Source organism: Podarcis gaigeae (genome assembly GCF_964106915.1).
Source record: "Podarcis gaigeae genome assembly, chromosome: 2".
Lineage (NCBI taxonomy): Eukaryota > Metazoa > Chordata > Lepidosauria > Squamata > Lacertidae > Podarcis > Podarcis gaigeae.
This window is the reverse complement of record NC_139679.1, coordinates 120,162,358-120,190,226: the sequence shown is the minus strand read 5'-3', so window position 1 is coordinate 120,190,226 and position 27,869 is coordinate 120,162,358. Positions and strand designations below refer to the sequence as shown.

The following is a 27,869-nucleotide window of genomic DNA, read 5'->3' as shown; positions in this document are numbered from 1 at the left end:
AAAAACCCTAAAAACTCTGAAACCGCATTTTAAAATACAATATACTATAGAGACTCCTTATGCTGCGTTTAGAACCAGAATTGCATTTGCGTAGAAACTGTTTCTCAGGCAGCTAGTCCTGGCTTTTATAACCCTGTATGGTACCTTCTTCCAGAAGGCAGAAGCTGAGGAAGAAAGGGTTAAAGCGAAGCGGAGGAGAGCGATTCCTAGAGAGGAAGGAAATTGGGAAAGGAGAGGGGGGAGCGTGTCCTCTAAAGCAAAAGACTTCACCCCTCCAGCTTTGCAAAGGGAACCTTGGAGAGAAGTCGGAGGTTTGGCTCGCGCAAGGAGCGCAAAGAGAAGATTTTTTTTGCAAGCCGGAAGCCGGTTCCTGGAAGGTGGTTCGCCTCCACCTGGGGAAAGTGGCCTTTGTCCTTTCCACCTGGGGGGGTGTGTGGATCTGGTGAGCCCCCTCCTCTTGCATTTGGGTGAAGGAGACCCACAGAGAATATGGGGAGGGGGGAAATGCAAGGGAGAAAAGCGAGAGGCGGGTTGCAGAGACGCAGAGTAGCTGGACAGTGACTGGAGAGAAAACGGGCAAGAGGCAGGGGGTTGAGCAGAGCAGGTGCCATAGAATAATAGCATTGTAGAGTCGGAAGGACCCCAACCCTCTGCAATGCAGGGATATCAACTAGATTGGCCTGGCATCGGTGGCCTAATTTTGTTGTTGTTGTTTAGTCGTGTCCGACTCTTGGTGACCCCCTGGACCAGAGCACGCCAGGCACTCCTGTCTTCCACTGCCTCCCGCAGTTTGGTCAAACTCATGCTGGTAGCTTCGAGAACACTGTCCCACCATCTCGTCCTCTGTCGTCCCCTTCTCCTTGTGCCCTCCATCTTTCCCAATATCAGGTTTTTTTTCCAGGGAGTCTTCTCTTCTCATGAGGTGGCCAAAGTATTGGAGCCTCAGCTTCAGGATCTGTCTTTCCAGTGAGCACTCAGGGCTGATTTCCTTGAGATGGAGAGGTTTGATCTTCTTGCAGTCCATGGGACTCTCAAGAGTCTCCTCCAGCACCAGAATTCAAAAGCATCCATTCTTCGGCAATCAGCCTTCTTTATGGTCCAGCTCTCACTTCCATACATCACTACTGGGAAAACCATAGCTTTTACTATACGGACCTTTGATGTAAAGGTGATGTCTCTGCTTTTTAGGATGCTGTCTAGGTTTGTCATTGTTTTTCTTCCAAGAAGCAGGCGTCTTTTAATTTCGTGACTGCTGTCACCATCTGCAGTGATCATGGAGCCCAAGAAAGTATATCTTAATATATCTTGCATTGATTGAGCTCCAAGCATCAAGGGTCTGGAAACCAAGCCTTAGGAGGGACGTCACGTGGAAGAGGGAGCATGCTCGTTTTCTCCTACTCTGGAGGGTAGGATTCGAACCAATGGCTTCAGGTTACAAGAAAGGGGATTTGTTATGTACTGAGTTGAATAGGATCCAAAAGGCAGCAGTCTGATTGGTCCTAGAACAAGAGGATTCAGAATGCAGCAGTCTGATTGGTCCTAAAACAATAGGATTCAGAATGCAGCAGTCTGATTGGTCCTAAAACAATAGGATTCAGAATGCAGCAGTCTGATTGGTCCTAAAACAATAGGATTCAGAATGCAGCAGTCTGATTGGTCCACAGGAGCCACCCAATCCAGCTCCAGGTGGAAGTGAATCCGCAACCAGATTGGCCTACAGGTGAATCCCGGAATTAGCCAATCACGTGGGGCCCATTGTGTAAATAATGTATATAAAGCAGGCATTCTGGGGTAACTTCCATTCTTCCTCACCACTATGAGCTGTCGACTCCGAGTATATTTCAGGATTCCAACTCAACATTTTGGAAAGCTTTCTGATGGTAAGAGCTGTTGGACAGTGGAACGGTTTCCTCCCGGGAAATTGTGGACTGTCCTTCCTTGGAGGTTTTTAAGCAGAGCTCCCGTCCGTCATGGATGTGTAAGAAACATAAATCTGCCCTTATTCCCTTATGGGGGACACAAGAGCCCTTATAGAGTCGTTTTCCAGGCTCTCCATCAGTCGGAGAAAAGAACAGAGGCCAGCCAGAGAATATTGAGAAGCAAAGCAGCTAGTAAGCCTGATCTTTATTGAACTGTTGCAACAGGGTGCTCCCCTCACACGCAGGAGAAGGAGGAGGACCCAGAACCAAGGTGTGCCCGCCCTTATATAGACACTTTGCAAGCCCTGGAGTCCAAGCCCACCCCCAGAAACATCACACATACATCACAGAAAGGGGTGTAGCCCAAGACCACCCCCCAGACACATCATACTGATAACACAGAAAGGGCGGTCTACAACAGAAATCTGAGTGCGTTGTTTACCTCCTGTCTGACAGCTTACCTGTTAATGCTTACTTGATTGGATACCCTGGGGAGCCTGGCGAGTCTTTTGTAACGATAAATACTTAGTTCCTGAGCCAGGTCACAGGCTCACCCTATTCATACACAGACATACCCTTAAAACAGGATTTGTGAAGGAAAAGACAATGGGGAGGCTTTTCCATTTTCCTTTGACCTTGCAGAGAAATCATTTGGTCAGTTTGGGAGTCAAAATGGATCCAGGGCTGTTTTCCTGTGCTGCTTCAGACATGTGGTTTATATATCTATGTACGTGCTTGCTTAGTACATTTATGAACATTTATTATGTATATAAGATCTTAATTTTTTTATTTCAGATGCTTTAGCTAATATTCCTGCATTGCAGGAGGTTAGATGACTCTTGGTATCTCTTCCAGCTGTGCAGTTTTATGATTCTATGACATCAAGGGGATTGCCCAGAAAAAGAGATGGCAAGTTGTAAACATTAACTAACTGGAGGATATTTCCCCTTCTCTTCCAGGATCCTGCGCCTTTGAAGCAGAGGCTGTACATTTCACCGAAAATACCCTGATGGATCCAGACCAAAGGGAAGCCGTGAAGGAGGAGAAGCCTGGAATCGTGGCCTTTCTGGGTAAGAGCCCCCTTTCCCCTTGGTTGATGGTGAAAAACAATAATCACAGCCTATTTTTTTCCTTTTCTTGTATGTATCCTTGCTACATAAATAGCAACACCCTAGAGGTCCCGGGCCCTAAGGAAGTTAGATTAGCTTCAACCAGAGCCAGGGCCTTCTCAACACTGGCTCCGGCCTGGTGGAACGCTCTGCCTCATGAGACCAGGGCCCTGCAGGATCTGATTTCTTTCCGCAGGGCCTGTAAGACAGAGTTGTTCCGCCTGGCCTTTGGCTTGGAGGCAATTTGATTCCTTCCCCCTCTTTCTTTTTCCTTTTTCCTTTCTCCTCCTGTGATGAGGCTGCATTTTAATATTTTATTGTTTCAATATTTTAATGTTGTATTTTAATCTTGTTTTTAAGTTGTCTTCATTCAACTTGTTTTTATTATTGCTTGTTAGCCGCACTGAGCCCGGCCTTGGCTGGGGAGGGCGGGGTATAAATAAAAATTATTATTATTATTATTATTATTATTATTATTATTATTATTATTACATTTCGTCACCCTGCATCTTCGCCTTCCAGCCTGGCTGGCCTTCCAGGGTCCCTTTCCAGGAATCCCTTAAGCTGGCAGACCTTTGTCAAAGCCACAACAGATGGTGGCAGGCTTGGTTGTTGGATGTCCAGCTGCTTCCTTGATTTTAGAAGAAGCTGGAGGGTGCCCCAAGTCTCATATGGGCACATAAGAGCATCAGACATGCCCTGTTTTTGATCAGGGAAAGGAAGGAGATTAAATTATTTTTTATTATTAGTCGCACTCTGTTGCTCCTTGCCCCCAAATCCTTCCCTTGCCCCCATAAGACCTAATCTCCAGCCTCAATCTTTTCCTGTATGTGGGAGGTGATTAAATAATAATAATAAATTCCAGACTTTCCACCTTCCCTCTCCTTATTCACAAATCCTTCCGCTGCCCCTAGTCTTTCCCCCTCATCCTCTTAGTTTCACATCACATTCCCCCTCCCTGGTGCTCTAGAGAATGGTGCTCAAGAAAGAATAAGAAATTATTCTATTCTATTCTATTCTATTCTATTCTATTCTATTCTATTCTATTCTATTCTATTCTATTCTTTCTTAAAATTTTCTGTTTTACAATTTTGAATACGTACTCATTTAAACATCCTTAGGATAACAATGACTTCCCTTCTTCTCTTTCCGTGGTTCATTTTGCTAATCATAAATCCCTGCATATTTTACAGAAACTGTACCATTCAGTATTCCATTATTACATCCATCAAAACTTATTTACACTCTTGAATTTATCTTAATGCTGCCAACGTTTTCAGGTGTACACAATTTCCCCTCCTATATTCAATAAACATTTTCAAATCTTCTCTAAATGTATGTTCTTCTTGTTCTCTTATTCTATATGTTAAATCTGCAAGCTGCACATATTCCATCAGTTTACGTTGCCATTCTTCTTTAGTTGGGACCTCGTTTTCCATTTTTGGGCAAACAAAACACAGGCCGGAGTAGTGGCATACATAAACAACCTTTTTTGACACCTGGGAATTTCTGTCTGAATAATCCCCAAGAAAAAAAGACTGTTTCCCCCCCAATTCATTGTGGATTATTTCCCAATACTTTTTTTTACCCTTTTACAGGTGGCCCACATATGAAGGAACGTTCCCTCAATCTCCTTGCTTCTCCTTTGTATTCTAAAAGGGCGAGGGGAGAGGTTTGCCTAAAAGCAAACTCCCCTCAAACTTGAGTACTTCTCTTGTCAGACTACAATCCCCATCATCCTTAGCTAGCATGGCCAGCGATCAAGGATGATGGGAGCTGTAGTCTCAACAACACATGCAGTTTGGGGAAGGCTGGCATGAATTTTAGCAACTTAACAGCGTAATCCTGTACATGCCCATCTGATCCCGAACCAGGTTTTAAGGTCCTTGTATTAGTTTGCAAAGCCCCAAACAACTTAGGTCCAGGCTACCTCAGGGACCGCCTAAATTACAATTAAAACCTACTTCAGTGATCTCGAGGTTGCCAGGAGCAGTATTTTTCAGCCACCAAATGCCTGGGTGAACAGGAATCTTTTTTTCTTTTTTGATAATAATTTTTATTCGTTTTCAATTATAATCCAATAATAGCCTCATTATAACAATACCAATTCATAATACAATTACTAATACCAATCATTCAAATACCAAATTATGTAATTTAGATAAGGCGTGTTAGAATTGTTGGTTTGATGTTTTTTTCCCCCCTGCGTTCCAAAATCTTATAAATTTCAATTACATTCCAGTCATCATAATAATCCCTTATACAACAACTGCAATATTAATAACTTATATTTGTATTGACACCTTAAATGATTTACAAAACTACAAGTGAAGCACTCAAACTATATCCTTGTTCTTCCTGTGTGTGGCAGTTATTCTGTCCATGGTGTTTCTACCTGTCCCTGTAAAATGTTATGTCTATCTTTTCCTGGTTGTTGCTGTTTCCTTGGGCGGAGCAGATATCCCATTGTTGTTCCATAAATATCTCCCTCACTCTGTCCCATGCTTTGTTGTTTTGCAAAACAGGAATGTTTTCGGATTCCTCCTGAAAGATAATAATGATAGAGGCAGGCTCACTTCACTAGGGAGGGCATTTCCACTATTGGGGAGCCACCACCGAAAAGGCCCTGTCATTTGTCAAAATTACAAAGAGGTACTAACTGTTCTGACCCTTGCCACGAAAAAGGTTGTCCGCCCCGTGCTCCTTCTTTGATATCAGACTCTTATTTCCCATTTGGGCTGTTACTAATTAATTGTCTCTCCTTTTTCCTGAACGCTCTGTCACAAAAGACTAGGGCCCTGTGGGACCTGACATCTTTCCACAGGGCCTGCAAGACAGAGCTGTTCCACCAGGCCTTTGGTCAGGGCGCAGCCTGACCCCCTCCTCTGGCAATCTGCACAGAATTTTGCTTAACGGTTGCCATCAATTTGATTTTAATTAATTTTTATAATGAAATGTTTTTAGAATATTGAATTATTTGATTGTTGTTAGCCGCCCTGAGCCCGGGTTTGGCTGGGGAGGGCAGGATATAAATAAAATTTATTATTATTATTCTTCCAGGACATGACAGGAAAGAGTGGGAGAATGAAGATGAACCACACAGGGTGTTGTTAGACAGAACCGGATGTGAAGAGGAGGAAGAAGGTAGAAGAAAACCTGAAGTGAAACACATGCTAAGCGAATCCTCTGCTTTTCAGAGCGCTGAGATTTCTGAAATCCCAGTCCAAGAAAACATAGCCGAAGGAGAGGAAAGGAGCCAGTGCCTTGTGTGTGGGGAAAGCTTTACCTGCAAACTGAGCCACATTGCTCATTGGAAAATCCACACAGGGGAGAAACCATTTAAATGTTCGGACTGTAACAAAAGCTTCAGCGATAAGTCAACCCTTAGAAAACACCAGAGAATCCACACAGGTGAAAAACCATATAAATGCATGGAGTGCGGACAGAGCTTCAGTCAGAGCACAAGCCTCACTTCCCATCACAGAATCCACACAGGGGAGAAGCCCTATAAATGCTTGGAGTGTGGAAAGTGTTTCAGCACTAGTAAATATCTCACGATTCATCAGAGAATTCACACAGGAGAGAAACCATTTAAATGCCTGGAGTGTGGAAAGAGCTTTAACAGGAGAGATGCTCTTACTTCACATCAAAAAATCCACACAGGGGAGAAACCATACAAATGCTTGGAGTGTGGAAAGTGCTTCAGCAACAGCAAGTATCTCACTTCACATCAGAGAATCCACACAGGGGAGAAACCGTTTAAATGTTTGGAGTGTGGGAAGTGTTTTAATAAGAGGGATGGGCTTGTTGCCCACCAAAATATTCACAGAGGGGAAAAACCATATAAGTGTTTGGAGTGTGGGAAGAGCTTCAGCAGCAGCAAGTACCTGACTTCTCATCAAAGAGTCCACACGGGAGAAAAACCTTTTAAATGTGTGGAGTGCGGAAAAAGTTTCAGGCAGAAGATAAATCTCACTACCCATCAACGAACTCACACAGGGGAGAAACCGTATCCGTGCTTGAGGTGTGGAAAAAGTTTTAGCCAGCAGACTAACCTCACTGCACATCAGAAAATCCACACAGGGGAGAAACCCTATAAATGTTTGGAGTGCGGAAAGAGGTTTAATCATAGCACAAGCCTCACTCACCATCAACAACTTCACACGGGAGAGAAACCCTATAAGTGTGTGGAGTGCGGGAAGAGTTTCAGTACAAGCGCCAGCCTTACTTCACATCAAATTATCCACACGGGGGAGAAACCCTATAAATGTTTGGAGTGTGGAAAGCGGTTTAGCGATCGCAGAAACCTCCGTTCACATCAGAGAATCCACACAGGGGAGAAGCCGTATGTGTGCTTGGAATGTGGAAAGAGGTTTAGTCATAGAACCAACCACAGTTCACATCAGAAAATCCACACAGGGGAAAAATCTTTTAAATGCTTGGAGTGTGGAAAGAGCTTTTTTTTCAGCACCAGCCTGATTTCGCACCAAACTCTCCACACAGGGGAGAAACCGTATAATTGTTTGGAATGTGGGAAGAGCTTCAGTAGCAACAAATACCTCACGGCTCACCAACGAATCCACACGAGGGGAAAGCCATTTAAGTGCTCGGAGTGCGGAAAGAGCTTCCGTCAGAGTTCAGACTTCACTTCTCATCAGAGAACCCACACAGGGGAGAAACCGTACAAATGTCTGGAGTGTGGAAAGAGGTTCAGTACTAGCAAATACCTCGCTTCCCACCAACGGATTCACAGCGGGGAGAAACCATATACATGCTCGGAGTGTGGTAAGAACTTCACCCACAAGACAAATCTCACCAAACATCAGAGAATCCATAGAGCAGATAAACCACAGAACTGTTAAGGAATGCAGAATTTGTTTCATCTAATCCTGAGGTCTGTTTTGGAATTGCTGTTAGTGAATGTACTGAATCTTAATCCAAGATGGATGCACTATTGCTAGGGGTGCTGGCGACTTTGAGACTGGGTTTCTCTTCCCCCTTTAGAAGCAAATCTGAAGCTTAGGGATACTCCTAGATCTGGTTTTTCAGCTGAAGGGTCATGAGGTAGCAAGGAGTAACTGTCTGTGCCCAAGATGAGGCCTGCTCTCCCTTGCTGTACCCTTTCAAAATAAACCTCACTACACATCACGGAAAAGGAAAACAAAGATTCCTGAATTGTTGGGTTAGGCAATGCAACGCATCCTCAATTCTCATCCACAAATTCACTCAGGAGAGAAATGAGATAACTGATCCGAGTTTCAAATCAGAACCAGTGAAGGCGGTGAAGGTCCTGTGTGAGTGCCTGGAGGCGGTTGGAGGATGGATGGCGGCTAATGGATTGAGGTTGAATCCTGACGAGACAGAAGGACTGTTTTTCGGGGACAGGGGGCGGGCTGGTGTAGAGGACTCCCTGGTCCTGAATGGGGTAACTGTGCCCCTGAAGGACCAGGTGCGCAGCCTGGGAGTCATTTTGGACTCACAGGTGTCCATGGAGGCGGAGGTCAATTCTGTATCCAGGGCAGCTGTCTACCAGCTCCACCTGGTACGCAGGCTGAGACCCTACCTGCCCGCAGACTGTCTTGCGAGAGTGGCGCATGCTCTAGTTATCTCTCGCTTGGACTACTGCAATGCGCTCTACGTGGGGCTACCTTTGAAGGTGACTACAACTAATCCAGAATGCGGCAGCTAGACTGGTGACTGGGGGCGGCCGCCGAGACCACATAACACCGGTCTTGAAAGATCTACATTGGCTCCCAGTACATTTCCGAGCACAATTCAAAGTGTTGGTGTTGACTTTTAAAGCCCTAAACGGCCTCGGCCCAGTATACTTGAAGGAGTGTCTCCACCCCCATCGTTCTGCCCGGACACTGAGGTCCAGTGCTGAGGGCCTTCTGGCGGTTCCCTCCCTGAGAGAAGCGAAGTTACAGGGAACCAGGCATAGGGCCTTCTCAGTAGTGGCGCCCGCCCTGTGGAACGCCCTCCCATCAGATGTCAAAGAGATAAACAACTACCTGACATTCAGAAGACATCTGAAGGCAGCCCTGTTCAGGGAAGTTTTTAATGTATGACATCTTAGTGTATTTTTGGTCTTTGTGGAAGCCGCCCAGAGTGGCTGGGGAAACCCAGCCAGATGGGCGGGGTACAAATAATAAATTGTTGTTATTATTACAGAAAGCGCTACGCCGGGGAAAAACCGTATAAAAGCCTGGTGTATAGAGGGAACTTTTCTTGGAAGACCTTTGTCACTAAACATCAAAGAATCCACACAGCAGAGAAAGGACAGAAAAGCCAGGGGTGCAGAATGACTCTGAGCTGAACTGGTTTCCCTCTGGTTTTCTTAAACTACATGCTCCTTGGCTGGGGTTGGTGGAAGTTGTAATCTGGACAGCTGAACTATAGTCACAGCACAATCCCCGAGTTAATTCTGGAGTGGCCAGTATTGACTGTATCAAATTCTAATGGACATGAGAGAGCTGCTATTGGCTGAGATTCTTGTGGGGCTCCCCCTCTTTTGAATGGAGTCTACACCACATTTAAATCACCACAATGCCACTTTTAAAATTCGTGGCAGAGAGTTGTTAAAAGAGCGTCTGTTCCCATCAGAGAGCTACAATTCCCAGAGTTCCCTGTGAAGACTGACCGTGAAACCAGTCTGGGAATTGTAGTTCTGTGAGGGAACAGCTCTAAACGCCTCTCATAATTGATGTGTACACTTAACTGGAATGTGTTACTGAACTTACTGAAAATGTGTTGTCGTCGTTACCGTTTAGTAATAGGCAAATTAATGCATCTAGCTGAAATTTGTTAGGAGACCCCAAATTCTCCTTACAGAGCTGCAAGTCTTGGAGGTCCCTGTAGAGAAGAACTGATTGTTAAATCCCTCTGGGAACTGTGGCTCTTTGAGAGGAATCGGGAGTCCCAGTGCGGATTATAACAAATAAAATGCAGTTAGAATCATAAAATTGCAAGGGTCTTCTCGCTCAGGAATTCTGCCCCAAGCCATCCTTAGGTGGTCTCGAGCCACCAACCTTTTGGTTAACAGCCAGAAACACTCACTTATTGGCCCATGAGACTTTAAAGCAACTTACGAATCACAGAATAAGATGGGTCCTAAAAATAAAGATCTGAGGTGTCAGAAGGGCAAAGAGGATTGTCTTTTGAGGGGAGGTGGGGATTAATCAGAAATGTCTTCCAAGTCAGTGGTCCCTAAACCTTTTCTCCCAAGAACGACTTGGAAATTGATGAGGGTCTTGACCAGGGGTCAGCAAACTTTTTCAGCAGGGGGCTGGTCCACTGTCCCTCAGACCTTGTGGGGGGTCGGACTATATTTTTTCTGGGGGGAAATGAACAAATTCCTATGCCCCACAAACCCAGAGATGCATTTTAAATAAAAGGACACATTCTACTCATGTAAAAACACGCTGATTCCTGAACCATCTGTGGGCCAAATTTAGAAGGTGATTGGGCCCTGGGCCTTAGTTTGCCTACCCATGGTCTTGACAGATCTCCCCAAACACTCTCCCCTCCCCACAACACTTTTTGGTGCAAATCCATCATTTTAGAGAAGCTGTTTTAAGATCCCACATCTATCGTGGCACAAATTCCCCCTGCCATTTAAATGGATTAATGCCTTTCTCCCTTTATTCATACATGTCCCAGAAATTCACGTCCCTACGATTAATCTAGGAGTGAGGTTTGGCTGTAAAATTGCCCACTGTCATTTTGCACCCGGGCCACAGGCCTGAGAAGGCCGGCAGTTCGACCTGTGGAGCATCTCCCCGTTGCTACAACATAGATTGATTGATAAAATATATTTTTATATCACCATTTCATTTTTAAAAATATTGACGTGGTTTGCGACAATTAGAGCACAATAAAGAACAATACAAAAAATTGACGCAGATTGCCAGTTATTACAGAAAATGCTTTTTTTATGGTCTGCATAACCCTGGAGGCAAAGACATGCTGAAGATTGTCTTGTGTTGTTCTCTATTTAAATTACAGTAGAATCGTTGAGTATTACCGAGGGTAATCTAGTCCAGCCCCCTGCAATGCAGGAATCTCAACACGCTGTCGCCCATCCAATTTGAAACCATATCAGGCCCTGCTTAGCTTTGCAAATGTGCTAGCAGTATTTCTAAACTTTGCAAATGCCCCTGTTTACTAGTGCATGTAAATGTGGAGCAAATCTGCAGACTCTTTTCGGGGACATGTCAACGCCTTCCTTAGGTCGGGACCAGGGATCTTGTACTTTTTTCCTGTAGAAGACATAATCCAAGGGTCGGTAGCCTTTGCCTCATCCAGATGACGCTGAACTTCAGTTTTCATCATCCCTGACCATTGGCAAGGGCTGATGGGTGTTAGCGTTTATTTGTTCATTTATTAAATTTCTATACAGTGGATGCTGTTTATTTCTTCATTTATTAAATTTCTCTACAGTGGTACTTCAGGTTAAGTACTTAATTCGTTCCAGAGGTCCGTTCTTAACCTGAAACTGTTCTTAACCTGAGATACCACTTTAGCTAATGGGGCCTCCCGCTGCTGCCGCACCGCCGGAGCACGATTTCTGTTCTCATCCTGAAGCAAAGTTCTTAACCCGAGGTACTATTTCTGGTTTAGTGGAGTCTGTAACCTGAAGCGTATGTAGCCCGAGGTACCACTGTACAGTGGACGCTCGGGTTGCGAACGTGAGCCATGCGGGATGCATGTTCGCAACCTGCAGCGGCGCGTCTGTGCATGCACAAAGCGTGATTTAGCGCTTCTGCACATGCGTGACCGCCGAAACCCGGAAGTAACCCGTTCTGATACTTCCAGGTTTTGGCAGGTCCGTAACCCGAAAAAACACAACCTGAAGCATCCGTATCGCGAAGTATGATTATACTGCCATCATCCTGGGATCAAAAACCACAAGCCCTCTGACAATATCCATGGGTTGGCTAGTGAAGCAAAGGCCTGGGAGAAGAGGAATGTTTTTGCCTGGTGCCGATGTAAAGAAGGCGCCAGGTTAGCCTCCCTGAGGAGAGCATGCCACAAATGGGGAGCCACCATAGAAAAGGCCCTGTTCTCGCGTTGCCACCCTCCGGACGTCTCGTGGAGGAGGCACACGAAGAAGGCCCTCAGATGATGATTGCAGGGTCCATGTTGGTTCATATGGGGGAGAGGCGGTCCTTGAAACCTGCTTGTACCTCAGCCCTGGCATAACCTAAACAGGTTCTCAGGTGGGGTGGCATTGCCATGCCAGTGGTGGCCAAAACTGGGTGGGGTACAGTGGAGGCAGAACATGGCTACCATGCCTACTGGCCACTGCTAGCATTATCCTCCATGAATTAGTGTAATTGCATGAATTAGTTAGACTATGGAACTCACTGCCACAGGAGGCAGTGATCACTGCTAGTATGGGTGGCTTTAAAATACAAGAATCTGCAAGGATTAATCTTTTTTTAAAATAATAATAATAATATTTTGGTCTTTATATTTTGACATTTACCTTTTGCACCCACCCATCTCAGAAAACATAAGCAAAGCACTTAATCACTTTCCGCCGTATTGCAACGCTGCAGTGAAGTGCTTATGGTTTCCGTTGTTTAAAATTACCTACTTTGGTTTTCTCTTGGCCTACAAGCAACTGGATTTGTATTTGGCACAGCAATTTCGGAAACGCTTTTGTAATACTGAAACTCGGTAATAAGAAGAGAATAATGATAAATAAAAGAGGAATAGACAAATTTCTGGGGGAGAGGGCTATTGCTGGAAACCCAAAGAGGGGAGTGTGTTCGAATCCTGATTCTGGGTTTCCCTCAGGCATCTGGTTGGCCACTGTGAAAACAGGATGCTAGTCTACACTGGCCATTGGACTGATCTGGATTGAGGGCTGTATTGGAAAGTCTACCTTAAAACAGCTGAGTGAGACGCCTGTCTGCTAATGATACCCAACTCTATTTCTTTTTCAACTTTTCTTTATATATAAATATAAAGATTTAAGAAGTATGGAAAAGGATCTGTTACAGCCAAGTAGATAAAGTGCTTGAAAATCTATCCCGTAGGATTGCAACCCCTAAAAATCTAAATGACAAAATAGGAAGATTTCATTGAACATAAAACAAACAGAAGCCTGTTAAAAAACAAACAAACTTGGTTAAATTACATTTATTCTTACCAGAGAGATTTAAAACCAATTCATTTCCTGTTGGGTGTTGCATAGTTCGCTCCATGCACATTTTCTCAAATTACAAACGATATTTAAATATTCAAGGTGGCGGTGATTTATGTAGGTTTTTTGTGTTTTTTAAAAAAGTTCTTTTTATTTGATCGAAACCACAGTTCAGTGAAATGTAGCAAATAAGGAAACCGGAAGAAAAGTAAATAAAAATTAAACGTACGAAGGAAAAACGAGGAGGGAGAAATCAGGGTTGTTGCATTCACAATCCCTGGGAATAATAACTCTAGAAATGTAGATTTGGAAGGGACCCCAAGGGCCATCTAGTCTGACCCCCTGCAATGCAGGAATGATCCCACCAGCCGCAAAAGTGCTGCTGAAAAGGTGCAATGCTGCAGCACCGTTTGCTGGGGTAAAGGTCCCCAGCCTCTGCTGTGTCCAGTTAACTCGGTGGCAGGATTGCACCGAAAACATCCAACTGAGATTTCCTTGGAAAACAGCAAGCTAGGAGCACCCAAAATTTGTCACGGGGTCAGCCGACTGCTGAAGGTCCCTATCCGGCCCCGGTCTTCCCAACAGCAGCGTTCATCTTTCCATGCCACTGTTATTTCCTCCTGGGCGGCTGGAGAATGCGGCTGTGCCGGCAAGCTGCCTTTAAGATGAAGGCCGGCTCCTGGCAAAGCCCCAAGCGGCCGCTTTGTAGCTGGCAAGTGTTCTCCGTCTGAGGTGGGGGGCATGGAGTCGTCCTCCGAGTCTGTGGGGTCCTCTGGCAAGGCTGGAATGAAAGAGGAGGGCCTGGTTAGGTGAGGGCCAAGCTACACACCCATCCTGCCTCAGATTGTAAAGATGCACAAAGTCTTTGCAGGAGCCAACCTGCAGTAAATCACACCCAGCAAGCGAGAGTTAACTCTTTATTAGCAAGGTTCTTTTTATCATATGTGGTGGTCTTGTTACTAGGTTAAGGCTTATTGGGGAATGATATACAGTGGTACCTCGGTACAGACGCTTCAGGTTACAGAATCCGCTAACCCAGAAATAGTACCTCGGGTTAAGAATTTTACTTCAGGATGAGAACAGAAATTGTGCGACAGCAGTGGGAGGCTTCATTAGCTAAAGTGGTGCTTCAGGTTAAGAACAGTTTCAGGTTAAGAACAGACCTCCAGAATGAATTAAGTTCTTAACCCGAGGTACCACTGTACAATGAAATGAAAAGAATGTTTAAATTAACGTTTGTAAAAAACCCAGAAACTTTTCTTTTGGGAATTATAGGGATTGTTGTTGTTGTTTAGTCGTGTCCGACTCTTTGTGACCCCATGGTCCAGAGCACGCCAGGCACTCCTGTCTTCCACTGCCTCCCACAGTTTGGTCAAACTCATGTTGGTAGCTTCAATTATAGGGATAGAACTACCTAAATTGTATAGAAAGTTATTCATGTATGTGACTACAGCGGCAAGAAGGTTACTTGCCGAAAAATGGAAAGAAGTCCCAGCAAAGGAAGAATGGATACAAAAACTTACGGAATACAGTGGTGCCTCGCAAGACGAAATTAATCCGTTCTGTGAGGCTCTTCGTTTAGCGGTTTTTTCGTCTTGCGAAGCAAGCCCATTGACAGCTTAGCGGATTAGCGCTATTAGCGGTTTAGCGGCTTTTAGCAATCAGCTGTTAAGCGGCTTATCAGCGGATCAGCTGATAAGCGGCTTAGCGGCTTAGGAAAAGGGGGAGGGAGAAAAAAACCCGCAGGAACTTGCAAGACATTTTCGTCTTGTGAAGCAAGCCCATAGGGAAATTCGTTTTGCGAAGCGCCTCCAAAACGGAAAACCCTTTCGTCTAGCGGGTTTTCCGTCTTGCGAGGCGTTCGTCTTGCAGGGCACCACTGTATGCAGAAATGGCAGAACTTACTGGAAGAATAAGAAATTAAGATAAACTTTTTATAAAAGAATGGAAATGGTTTGTTGAATATGTACAGATAAATTGTAAACAGATAAAAACACTGGCAGGATAACTGTAATAACTTGCAGCTACCGTATATATATAAAGAAGATAAATAAATAAGTTAATTTGGATATGCAGAAGATATTAAAAGTAAATTTAAGGAACCACAGAAAGGGGGGGGGAGGAAGTCAAGTTTTAAAATGTCAAAATGAATGTAAAATCAGTGAAATGTATATATCTGAAAATTACAAATAAAATTAAAGAACAACAACTCTTTATTAGCAAACAGGAGTGTCAGGCCTACAGAGCACAGCAACTCAGGTGTCGCTCTCATGAAACTGGTCTCTGCTGTCAGCATCGCCCTTGAGCCAGTGCCGCTGACTGGACTCATCCACTTCAGCCCCGACTGGGCCAGCACTTCCAGAGACCACCTTCTGCACAGGAACAGGTCAAAGTGCTGTGGACTCACAACTCAGAGCTGTGAGCACCAGATTCACTCCCGAAGACAGTCGTTGCACAGCAGAGTACAGCAGAGCATAAACCACTCGGAGAACAGCTCTGTAGAGTAACTACTTTTATTCTATCTACAACTATCATACACAACTATATACAGAGCTAAATGGAGAAGCTGAACTGCACTGAGTGTCTGCAGCTGCTCTTAGCAGTAACCTTATCTATACAGAGATAACACTCTCTCTCTCTAACACTCAGTCTCTATCTTTGATGTGAGGCTGGAGCAGAATAAGTAGTGAGCAGAAACCGTCCCCTTCCTCTCTGGAGAATCAGCAGAGAACATCAGCAGATTCTTGGAATGGGAGGGGTGAAGTCTCCTCACCTGCCTCCCCACAGGGACTATGTCTCCTCTTCTCCTTTTCCCAAGCAATCTGAGACTGCACCTGCGGACAGCCAACCCCTCCTCTGCCCTTTTCATGCCTCTTCTGATTCTGGGAGAACAGGGAGGAGGATGGGAGCTGGTTGCAGCAGGAGGGGGAGATAACACTGTGTTCCGGTTTTCAAACAATTTTCAGAAGCCAAACATCTGACGCGGCTTATACGGCTTCCGATTGAGTGCTGGAAGCTCCTGCAGCCAATTGGAAGTTGTGCCTTTGTTTCCAAACAGTTCCGGGAGTCAAATGGACTCCTGGAATGGATTAAATTTGACAACCAAGGTATGACTGCATTATAAAAGATGCAGATGGAAAGGATTAACAATAAGATCCACAAAGGGGAGGCGTGAAGTCCAGGAGCTTTTATATATTACGCTGCTATGTGAACATAAAATTTAATTTAATCTATCATATATAGATATAGTTGCAGCAACTAAAACATAAAGCCAGACGATAAAAGTACTAAAAAGTTAAAAGCACGACAGCACCCTCTTCCAACTCACCACTATGTGGCAGACATTCACGGTTCGCGGCACCCGATGCGGCGGCCTTGACCCGCTTCCGGTAGAGCAGCGGGCGGATGACCGCCTCTTCGGGCCTCACGGCTTTCTCCACCGCTTTGTCGAACGGCAGGCCCTGCCGCCGGTAGGCCCTAACCCTCTTCCGGAGGTTCCCATACGTGTCGTTCCACCTCTTGCGGGTGGCGAGGCCTGACCTCTCGTAGTAGCCCAGCGCAGACACCCTCTTGCCCGCGGCTGCAAAGAACGCCGCCTGCCGCGCGGCTGCCCTGCTCCCGGGGACGAGGCCCAGCGCCGCCTCCTTGTTCGCCACCACCAGCTTGTACAGCAGCGTCTTCTCCTCCATGTTCCAGTTGGGCTTCCGCCGCCGCTTCTTTGGGGTACCTGGTTCAGGAAGGTCCCCTTCCATGACGTCCAGCAAGCAAAAGGCTGGCCTGAGGTGCATGGCAGAAAGGTTTCCATTGACCGCCTCCATGCTCTGCTGGCGCTGAGGTTTGTCCATGCTCACCTGGCCCACCCAGCGATTCCTCCTCCGCCTCTTCCGCCGGAGCAGCTGCTCGTCGACCTCCTGGTCCTCGCTCTCGGAACCCAGCTCTCTCTGCCCCCTTCCGGAATGTTCCGCTAGTGCAGGGCCTTCCCACAGGTGGCTCCTCTTCCCGCACTCATTTTCTGCTCCGTAACCTGTCGAGAGGAAGAAGAGAAGAGATTCCTGCCTGCGTGAACCTGGATGGCTATTAGACAGATGCAAAACGTCGCCGTGTGTGGAGAGCCCCTCTTGGGGATACTCCATTCCATGCCTTCTCAGCATGCTTAAAGCTTCCCATCCACCCAGGCTGTCCATATCCCCTTCAATGCAACGGTGGAGTCCTATAACACAGTGTGGCAGGGGTATTAGAAAACAGAACACAATATAATCAGGAAAAGGGGCACAATATTACCCACATATATTTTTTTTCCTGTAGTAGATGGGCAACCCGTGTCTATTTTCTTCTCCTATATTTTATACATTTATTTACATTATTTACATTTTATTTTTACAAAGTAATAATCGTAAATAAATATCTCCTGCTTGGACTACTGCAATGTGCTCTACGTGGGGCTACCTTTGAAGGTGCCCCGGAAACTGCAATTAATCCAGAATGTGGCACCTAGACTGGTGACTGGGAGTGGCCGCTGGGACCACATAACACCGGTCCTGAGAGATCTGCCTTGGCTCCCAGTACGTTTCCGAGCACAATTCAAAGTGTGGGTGCTGACCTTTAAAGTCCTAAATGGCCTCGGCCCAGAAAACCCAAAGGAGCGTCTCCACCCCCATCGCTCAGCCCGGACACTGAGATCCAGCGCCGAGGGGTGACCTCCCATTGCTTGGTCCCTGCTCCTGCCAACCTAGCAATTCGAAAGCACTTCAAAGTGCAAGTAGATAAATAGGTACTGCTCTGGCGGGAAGGTAAACGTCATTTCCGTGCGCTGCTCTGGTTCGCCAGAAGCGGCTTAGTCATGCTGGCCACATGACCCGGAAGCTGTATGCCGGCTCCCTCGGCCAGTAAAGCGAGATGAGCACCGCAACCCCAGAGTCAGTCACGACTGGACCTAACGGTCAGGGTTCCCTTTACCCTTTACCACTGTATAAGAAATAACTGGCAATGCCTGGGATCAAACGGAACCTCCTACTGACAAAAAAGTGTATTCTGCTACTGATGGACTTGAAAATGTCTCCTGACCTCTCTCCTGGCTCTCTCTCAGCCCGCTTCTCCTGTGAGGCACAGATTCCTCCAGCCTCTCCCCTCCGTCAGGTTCCTGCTGGAAGTCAGGCCTGGGCCAAATCTCGCCTCCATGACGACTGTAGCGAGGCTGAGAGATGTCGTCTTCTTCTTCCCTCCACCTCAAGGCCTTGTATTGCCCCACAGCCACCAACTGCTCTGGGGTCTCTCTGCCCTCCAAGCTTAGTCTCCTCTGCCTTCTACCTGCTCGAAAAAGGAGAAAGACGGAGAATAGCGAAAGGTGCACCAGACGTCTTCGGAAGGTGGCACCGTATTTTTCACTCCATAGGATGCACTTTTCCCCTCTTAAAAACTAAGGGGGAAAGTCTGTGCATCTTATGGAGCGAATGCAGGGGGGAGGAAGGCAGGAAAAGCCCCCAAGAGCCGCACACAAGCTTTGCATGGATATTACGGGCTTTTCCCCAGGAGGGAGAAGGGACTGACGCGGCCAGTCAGTCTCTTCTCCCTCCTGGTAGAAAAGCCCGCAGGAGCCGCACGCTCCTTAAAGGGTGCGCGGCTCCTGTGGGCTTTTGCAGGAGGTGGGGTAATTGCCATAGCCACGCGCAGCCTCCCCCGGCTGGAGAGGTTGGGCAAGGCTAAAGAGGAAGCCAAGGCAGCGAGCGGGATGGATCGCACTCACTGCCTTGGCTTCTTTAGCCACGCTTCTTTAGCCTCGCTGGAGAGGTTTAGCTCCCGGCTGCAGAGGTTGCACAGCTATGGTAGAAGCCAAGACAGCCGGCGGGATGGATCCAGCCGGCTGTCTTGGGTTCTTTGTTCTTTGGGGCTTGGGGGAAACCCGGGCTTCCCCCGCAGCCCCGAGAAGCTCTGGGAGAAGTGGACAGGTTGCGCGCAGTCTGTCCGCTGCTCTTTGGGGGGAGGGAAATAATATTTTTTTTCTTGATTTCCCCCTCTAAAAACTAGGTGCATCTTGTGGTCCGGTGTGTCCTATAGAGCAAACAATACGGTAATTCAACGAGCCTTGCAAAACAGGAAAAAGCTGCAAGAACCCCCGTTTCCCCTTCTCTGTCACACCGGGAGAGGAGGGGAAGTCGTGCGGAGTTGACAGATAAAGAAACGAACCACTGAGGGCTCTCCAGGAGATCTGCAGCATCCCAGAAACGAAGACCATTGCTACAAAAATATATTAGAACCCAAAGTTCCACACTGGTTGTCCCCATTAGAGGTTATGTGTGTAAAGAAAATTAATATGAGAGGGAATTGGATTACATATGGAGAATTAATAATTAAAGAAGGTGGAAAATGGAAAATAAAGCCATATGAACAAGTAAAAGAATCTGTGTTTGATTGGTTGCATTATTTCCAGATAGATGAAAGAGAGTGGATATGCAGAAAAAGAATCGAAATTTCAAATAGAGATAATAAATAATGATTATAAGACAATGTCAAAAATGTATAAAATGCTGTTGGAATGGCAAATGATGGATGAGGAAGTAAAGTCGGTTATGATACATTGGGCCAGAGACTTTGGATATAATATACATTATATTATATATATTATATTATATTATAATATATTATAATTATATATATTATATTATATATTATTATATTATATTATATATTATATATATTATATATAATATAATATTATAATTATATTATATATTTTATATTATATATAATATAATGATTGGGAAAAAGTATGGAATGAAAATATGAAATTTACTGCATGTACTGCGTTAAAGGAGAATATTATGAAAATGGTATATAGATGGTATATTACACCGGTTAAGTTAGCAAAAATGTTTAAAACATGTAATAAGTGTTGGAAATGTAAAGAAAAAGAAGGATATTTTTTTCATATGTGGTGGGAATGTAAGAAGGTGAAGGGTTTCTGGGAAGTGATATATAATGAGTTGAAGAAGATGTTGAAATATACATTTGTAAAGAAACCCGAAGCCTTTCTGTTAGGAATAACAGGAGGAGAGATAAATAGAAGGGACTATAAACTTTTTCAATATGCAGTAACAGCAGCAAGAATATTAATGGCCCAAAAATGGAAACAGGAGGAGCTACCGACCCTTGAAGAGTGGAGAATGAAACTTTTGGACTATGCAGAATTGGACAAATTGACTAGGAAGATTAGATATCAACGGGATCACAAGTTCATTGAGGACTGGGGAAAGTTTACAGAATATCTGAAAAGTATATATGATGAACAAACAATGCTAGTGGGATTTAAAGAGGCCTTGTGAAAGTTAGAGGTGTCTTGTTAAAAAGAAATAGAATAGTAAGGACAATATTAAATGGCAATATTAAATATAGAGAATGCGTAAAAATGGAAAAATATGGATGATTGGCAGAGAAGCTGATGGAAGTCCAAAAAGTTGAAATTTGTGGAAATTGTTTGAGATGGTGAATTTGTATAATGGAAAATTTAATAAAAATTATTATAAAAAAAGAAAAAAAGAAACGAAGACCATTGCTTACCATGTGAGGTCACATTGACAGCATCCTCCTCCTCCTCTTCCTCTCGCTTGATTTCACGGCACAGCTGCCCCGGCCTAGCGTCTGCCACTGGGGAACTCACAGACGGGTCCACAAATGGTGGCTGAAATGACAGCAAAGAGGCCCTTCAGGCTTGAGCAGGAAGGGGATGAGATTAGAAGAGCCCTTGAGATCAGCTGGGCAAGCAGAATGCCACAGGTTCAATCCCCGGCTTCTCTTGTTTAAAATAAAAAAGGGTCACCCGGCACAGTGTTCTTCAGCCACGAGTCCCCAGATGTGGGTGGACTACAAATCCCATTGTCCTTGACCGCTGGGCTAAACAGTGGATGATGGGCTTTGTAGCCCACTAACACCTGGGGACTCCAGGTTGAAGAACACTGAGCGGGGGGGGGGGAGGGAGGGAAAACGCCAGAGATGCTAAACAGTTCAATACTGACACATGGGGTAGGGTGGCTGCTTTTCTGCATATGCTCACATCATCTCCTTCCTTGGAGGTTTTTAAGCAGAGGTCAGGTGGCCATCTGCCACGTTTGATCAAGTTTAGATTTCTGCCATGGATGCTTGTGGTCAGACTAAATGACCCTTGTGTTCCTTCCAGCCCTACAGTTCTGCAGTTCCCCTCAGATGTTGCTATGTTCTGGGTGCAGAGAGCACATTTCACCTCCTTTCACCTCCTTTTTTGAGAGAAATGCAGAGAGGGTGGTCATCCTACTGTTTAGCATTCTAAGGGATAAAATGAACTGGATTCCTCAAGAAGAAGGAAATTTGGATTTGAGAAGAAATGATGATGATGATAATTATTTATTTATTTATTTATTTATTTATTTATTTATTTATTCATTCATTCATTCTCCACCCATCTGGCTGGGCTTCCCCAGCCACTCTGGGCGGCTCCCAACAAAATATTAAAAACACAATAAAACATCAAACATTAAAAACTTCCCTAAACAGGGCTGCCTTCAGATGTCTTCTAAAAGTCACGTAGTTCTTTTTTCCCTTGATATCTGGTGGGAGGGCGTTCCACAGGGCGGGTGCCACCACCGAGAAGGCCCTCTGCCTGGTTCCCTGTAACCTCACTTCTCGCAGTGAGGGGACCACCAGAAGGCCCTCAGCGCTGGACCTCAGTGTCCGGGCAGAACGATGGGAGTGGAGACGCTCCTTCAGGTACACTGGACCAAGGCCATTTAGGGCTTTAAAGGTCAGCACCAACCAATCGCTTGGAAACGTACTGGGAGCCAATGTAGGTCTTTCAGGACCGGTGTTATATGGTATCAGTGGCCACTCCTGGTCACCAGTCTGGCTGCCGCATAATGGCAAGAGCCAAGGCCTCCCCCCCCGAAGCCCCCATTTGTGGGGAAGGATCCTCTATCTTTCCAAAGTGCTGACACCAATGCTCCCCTCTGAGATTTGATGAGGTTCCCCACCTTCCTTTGCCAGAAGGAAAAGATGAACATTAATCCACAACTCTATAATCCTATAAGGAAATCAGCCCTGAGTGCTCACTGGAAGGACAGATCCTGAAGCTGAGGCTCCAATACTTTGGCCACCTCATGAGAAGAGAAGACTCCCTGGAAAAGACCCTGATGTTGGGAAAGATGGAGGGCGCAAGGAGAAGGGGACGACAGAGGATGAGATGGTTGGACAGTGTTCTCGAAGCTACAAACATGAGTGGAAGACAGGAGTACCTGGCGTGCTCTGGTCCATGGGGTCGCAAAGAGTCAGACACGACTAAACGACTAAACAACAACAATAATCCTATGATTTCCTGGGCCAATAGTCTTGACCCAGTCTTTGTCAGCTTTTTCTGTTTACCTGCATGGCATTGATCTCCTGGCAAACTTGCCATGACCCCTGAGATGGGATCGGACTCCAACTCCCATCGTCCTCCACTGCTGGCCACACTGCATGGGGCTGATGAGAGCCAGAGTCCAACAAGCATCCAGGACGACTCCCCCTGCCACAGGGTGATCCACGACACCCCCCATGAAGCCACCTTGCCAGCTGCCCTCAAACGAAAATACCACTGGTCCTTTCCACCACACCACATGCCTGTGACGTTAACATATGAGTGCTGGAGGTGAAATAGTTAAACAAGTTAGCCAATCAGAACCCAGGGAGGTGGAGTCAGAGGGACTATAAAACCAGCTCTGGGAGGGGCGAATAGAGGAGTTTGTTGGGAGTTGGGTGGTTGGTTGGAGTGGGAGTGAATTGGGATAGACTCTGTGGGGAGGTTGAGTTAGTGTAGTGAAATAAGTTGAGTCAGGAATAGTTAGGAGCTAGGAAGACAAGTACGGTAAATATCTGAGAGGTGGTTTAGTAAGTGAGAGCAGGTAGCGGAACTTATAGGTCTGGATAGGCACCCCATGATTGTACAGTGGTACCTTGGGATGCGAACGGGATCCGTTCCACAGCCCCGTTCGCATCCCGAAGTGAACGTAACCCGTGTCAGTGTGTCTGCGGGTCACGTTTCGGTGCTTCTGCGCATGCTGTCATTTTGATGGTCTGCGCATGCACGCGCGCTGAAACCCGGAACTAACGCGCTCCGTTACTTCCGGGTCGCCACGGAGCTCAACGCGAATTTGCCTAACCCGAAGCGTATTCATCCCTCAGTTGACTGTAATCGACTGAGACCGTTTATGAAACCACACGCTTGTTAGGTAAAAGTAAAGGGACCCCTAACCATTAGGTTGCGGCCCTCATCTCGCTTTACTGGCCGAGGGAGCCGGCGTACAGCTTCCAGGTCATGTGGCCAGCATGACTAAGCCGCTTCTGGCGAACCAGAGCAGCGCACGGAAACGCTGTTTACCTTTCCGCCTATTTATCTACTTGCACTCTTGACGTGCTTTCGAACTGCTAGGTTGGCAGGAGCAGGGACCGAACAACAGGAGCTCACCCCATCACGGGGATTCGAACTGCCGACCTTCTGATCGGCAAGTCCTAGGCTCTGTGGTTTAACCCACAGCGCTACCCACGTCCCTTCCTTAAACTGGAATAAATAAACAGAAGTTTATGTTCCAACTTAACCCTGACTGGACTCAGTATTGTACCAGGTAGGGCCTGGGTGGTGGCAGCGAGAAATAAAGTGTTGGCACAGGGATCAGTAGACGGTGAAACGTCCGAGGACCCTGAGTGATGGCCACAATGTCCTGCTCTTATGAGGCACAAACCAACCTCTCTCATTCGGCGTGGCCCCCACTCCAACTGTTCCTTCCTCTGGAGGAAAAACTCGGCCAGGATCACGGCCTGGGCGCAGGTCTCGGGGCCCCGCTCCTTCACCCAGCCCTGGACTTCGGGCGGCAGGATGGCCAGGAACTGCTCCAGGATCAGCAGCTCCAGGATCTGCTCCTTGGTCGTCTTCTCGGCCTTCAGCCACTGCCGGCAGCACTCCTGGAGCTGGCTGTAAGCCTCTCGGGGGCCGCCGGCCTCCTGGTAGCAGAAGCGCCGGAAGCGCTGCCTCTGCTTCTCCGTCCTCAGGGCTGCAGCCCGCAAGATGGCAGCCTTCACCTTCTGGTAGTTCTTCCAGTCCCGAGACTCCAGTTTGAAAGTCTGCTGCGCATCGCCGCCGAGGGCCGGTAGGAGCCGGGCCACCCACTCCTCGCGTGGCCAGCGGCAGGCTTCGGCCACATGCTCGAAGGAGGCCAGGAAGGACTTAGCGTCGTCCCAGACGCTGGGCTCTTCCGGCGACTGGGGGGTCCCCCGTTCCGGGCTAGGAGGCTCCAGTTTCCTCAGGAACTCCTGCCACTGGGCCTCCCAGCACTGCAACAAGTCCTCCTTTGAGTTCAGAGTGACAGGCGGATCTGTGGACCCCTGCAGGAATTCCCCGATACTCCCAGCCTGAACGACATGGGGGCCCCCGTCCTGCCCATCGCCCAATTGGTCTATCACCTCCGATGGATCTGGATCTTCTGTTTTTATCCCCAAGTGCTCTCTCAGCTCAGCAGCAGCCGGGACCCAGATGCCGACCTCTGCGCCCTTCAGCTCCAACCCTGCCATGTCCTTCCACGGTTCAGAAACATGTCCTCCCAACGCGTTCACAGCAAAGAGAGACATTTTGGTCCTCCGGGTCTCTCTTGGAACCCCCGGCCTATCCCACAAGGCCACTGACTTTCTCCAGAGTGCAGATCTTCGGGGATTCAATGGGCGACGAGAGGGAAGCAAGGAGACCCGCCAGTGGTGGGGCAGGGTTGTTCCTGGAGGGGAGCAGAGAGGGGAGAGAGAGTTATAAACGCCATCTCCAACTCCTCGAATTTTTTTTGCACATCTCTTGGGAAGACAGGCGAACTAATGCCAGTGTACTGGAAGATGCAAAGATCACCCGTGTCAAAGCAATGATTCTTCAATATCAACTTCGTTGGACTGGTCATGTTGTGTGGATGCCTGATTATTGTCTCCCAAAATAACTACAGTGGTGCCTCGGGTTAAGAACTTAATTCGTTCTGGAGGTCCGTTCTTAACCTGAAACTGTTCTTAACCTGGAGCACCACTTTAGCTAATGGGGCCTCCCGCTGCCGCCACACCACTTCTGTTCTCATCCTGAAGCAAAGTTCCTAACCGTACTATTTCCAGGTTAGCGGAGTCTGTAACCTGAAGCGTCTGTAACCTGAAGCATCTGTAACCCGAGGTACCACTGTACAAGATCAGTTCAACATCCTGAGCAACATTTCACTTTTTATTTATTTATCTGTTAGATTTAAATACCACCCTTCCTCACAGGCTGGCAGGGCTGTTCACAGGATAAAAATACGAGATAAAACACAAGTAAATAGTTCAAAACAAAAACTCCCTCCCTTCTCACAAACGCATTTCAAAGGCTATAGAATACAAATCAGCCAAAGGCCTGGCTGAAGAGGAACATTTTCGCCTGGCGCCAGGCGAACAGGTGAACCTTCTGCTGAAACTCACAAGCAGGACCTGAGCACAAAAGCGCCATATAATTGTTATTTCATTTTTACACCGCTTTATATTCTTAAGGGGGGGGGGGGGAATCTCAAAATATCAGTCGGGATCGTTGGTAGAGTATGAGACTCTTCATCTCCGGGTTGTGGGTTTGAGCACCGCATCGGGCAACATGCACTTCAGAGGGTTGGGCTAGAGGACCTTCTGGGTCCCATCCAACTCTGCGATTCTATGATCAGGTAAAGCAATCCAAAAACATGACAGAAGGAAGCCAATACAAGCGACGCATTCAAAGCAGCAGAAATAACAGGAAAGTAAAATATTATATTCTCCCCAGTTGGGATTGCCAGCATTCAGAGTCCCCACCCATCCTTTCTGCCTTGCTGCCCCTTCTGGAAACGTAAGAAGGGCGCTGAATCTGGATCAGACCAGGGGCCCATCGAGTCCAGCATCCTGTCCTCACAGTGGCTGACCGGATGCAAGCAGGATCTGACCACAAGAGTCCTCTCCCTTCCTGTGGTTTCCAGGTGTTCAGAAGCATTGACCGCAGGTGCAAGACACAGCCATCCTGGCAGAGCTCTCCATGAATTGTGCTAACCCACTTTCTAAACCCTCCAAGGAGACGCGGGTGGCGCTGTGGGTTAAACCACAGAGCCTAGGGCTTGCCAATCATAAGGTCGGCGGTTCAAATCCCACCAACGGGGTGAGCTCCTGTCGTTCGGTCCCTGCTCCTGCCAACCTAGCAGTTCAAAAGCACGTCAAAGTGCAAGTAGATAAATAGGTACCGCTCTGGTGGGAAGGTAAACGGCATTTCCATGCGCTGCTCTGGTTCGCCAGAAGCGGCTTAGTCATGCTGACCACATGACCCGGAAGCTGTACACCAGCTCCCTCGGCCAGTAAAGCGAGATGAGCGCCGCAACCCCAGACTCGGTCACGACTGGACCTAATGGTCAGGGGTCCCTTTACCTTTAAGCCCTCCAAGTTGGCAGCAACTCAAACTCTCCCCCTCCCTCCCAGCCAGCCCAACAACCACTCAGCCCTCCTTCAGAATCATAGTCCAACCCCCTGCAACCCAGGGGGTTGGGTGACCAACTGTCCTGGATGCTTTAGCTGAGTATCCTGCATTGCCGGGGGTTGGACTAGATGACCCCGGGGGTCCCTTTCCAACTCTGCAATGCTATGATTCTATGAATGCAGGAATAGCTGTAACTAAGCCCAACTCCAAGCTGCTGACCCAACTCCAAGCTGCTGAAGCCACTGAAACGCACATTTCCTGAGATCTTGCAAGTCCAGGGCGCCTCGCTAACCAGAGTGGCTGGAGGCTGGAGCCAATTCCCGTCCAGCCTTAAAACTCAGCGGGACGAAGGTGCAAATCCATTCCCCCCCCCTTTCCCTCTGAGTCACCTTGTGCCTTTTCCTCCCCTTCCCCGGCCCAGGCGCCCCGCAGGCAACGGCCGCCCTCCGAGCCTTCCTCCTCCTGCAAGCCCAGCCAACTCTTCCTGCTCCTCCGGCGCCTGCCAAGAAGCAACATTTGGAAATCGCATCTCCGGGCGGGGCCAGCAGAGGAAGCGGCTTGCATGCAGCTGACATCCGGTGCTCACTTCGGAAAAAAATAAAACAACTGAGTTCTTTCTAGCAAGCACCGACTCTTTGCCTTTAACTCCTTGAGCAAGAATAAGAATAAACTCGCTGTTGCAAGCTGCGTGCGCAATTGCGCAAAGGGTGCCTCCTGATCTTTTGCACCCACGTCTGTCACCCAGACACCCATGTATTTGGCTGCAAAGACAGAAACATCTTGCAAAGTCCCTTAATAGCTTGGGACCAGTTTACCCGAGGGATTGCCTTAGCCATAGGAATTATGAGACAGGGGGAAAAAAATCCTCTGTTCACTTTTTTCATATCATGTGTGTTTTTTGTTTTGGGAGAGAGAGATTAAACACACTGAAATAGAGTCGCAAAGTGATTTCATGCTCTTTATTCAGCTCATAGTGGTGAGGAGGAATGAATGAAAGTCCCCTCAAAGTATCTGCTTTATATACATTATTTACACAATGGGCTGCAGATGATTGGCTAATTCTGGAATTCTATTGTAAGCCAATCAGGTTGTGGATTCACTTATATCTGGAGCAGGATTGGGTGGTTCCTGCCAACCAATCGTACTGCTGCATTGTTCTAGGACCAATCAGACTGCTGCATTCTGAATCCTATTGTTCTAGGACCAAT

At 47.0% G+C, this 27,869-nt stretch overlaps 2 protein-coding genes and 1 long non-coding RNA gene across 3 annotated transcripts; 2 read left to right on the top strand and 1 right to left on the bottom strand.

The window, feature by feature from the left end:
- The first annotated feature begins 222 nt into the window (after positions 1-222).
- On the top strand, positions 223-11,469 carry LOC310837487 (uncharacterized protein). Its single transcript, XM_083724148.1, has 3 exons — positions 223-442; positions 2,879-2,989; positions 6,089-11,469. Exons 2-3 carry the CDS (start codon positions 2,929-2,931, stop codon positions 7,888-7,890), a joined length of 1,863 nt encoding a protein of 620 aa, XP_083580274.1. The 5' UTR covers positions 223-442; positions 2,879-2,928; the 3' UTR covers positions 7,891-11,469.
- Positions 11,470-12,966: 1,497 nt separating this feature from the next.
- LOC310837284 (uncharacterized protein) lies at positions 12,967-27,210 on the bottom strand. Its single transcript, XM_083723591.1, has 6 exons — positions 27,051-27,210; positions 23,922-24,940; positions 20,733-20,853; positions 18,243-18,485; positions 16,507-17,202; positions 12,967-13,959 (listed from the first exon to the last, which is right to left on the bottom strand). Exons 1-6 carry the CDS (start codon positions 27,175-27,177, stop codon positions 13,709-13,711), a joined length of 2,457 nt encoding a protein of 818 aa, XP_083579717.1. The 5' UTR covers positions 27,178-27,210; the 3' UTR covers positions 12,967-13,708.
- On the top strand, positions 13,954-15,387 carry LOC310838247. Its single transcript, XR_014560848.1, has 2 exons — positions 13,954-14,712; positions 15,068-15,387. It is a non-coding gene; the product is annotated as an uncharacterized lncRNA (long non-coding RNA).
- Positions 27,211-27,869: the final 659 nt, after the last annotated feature.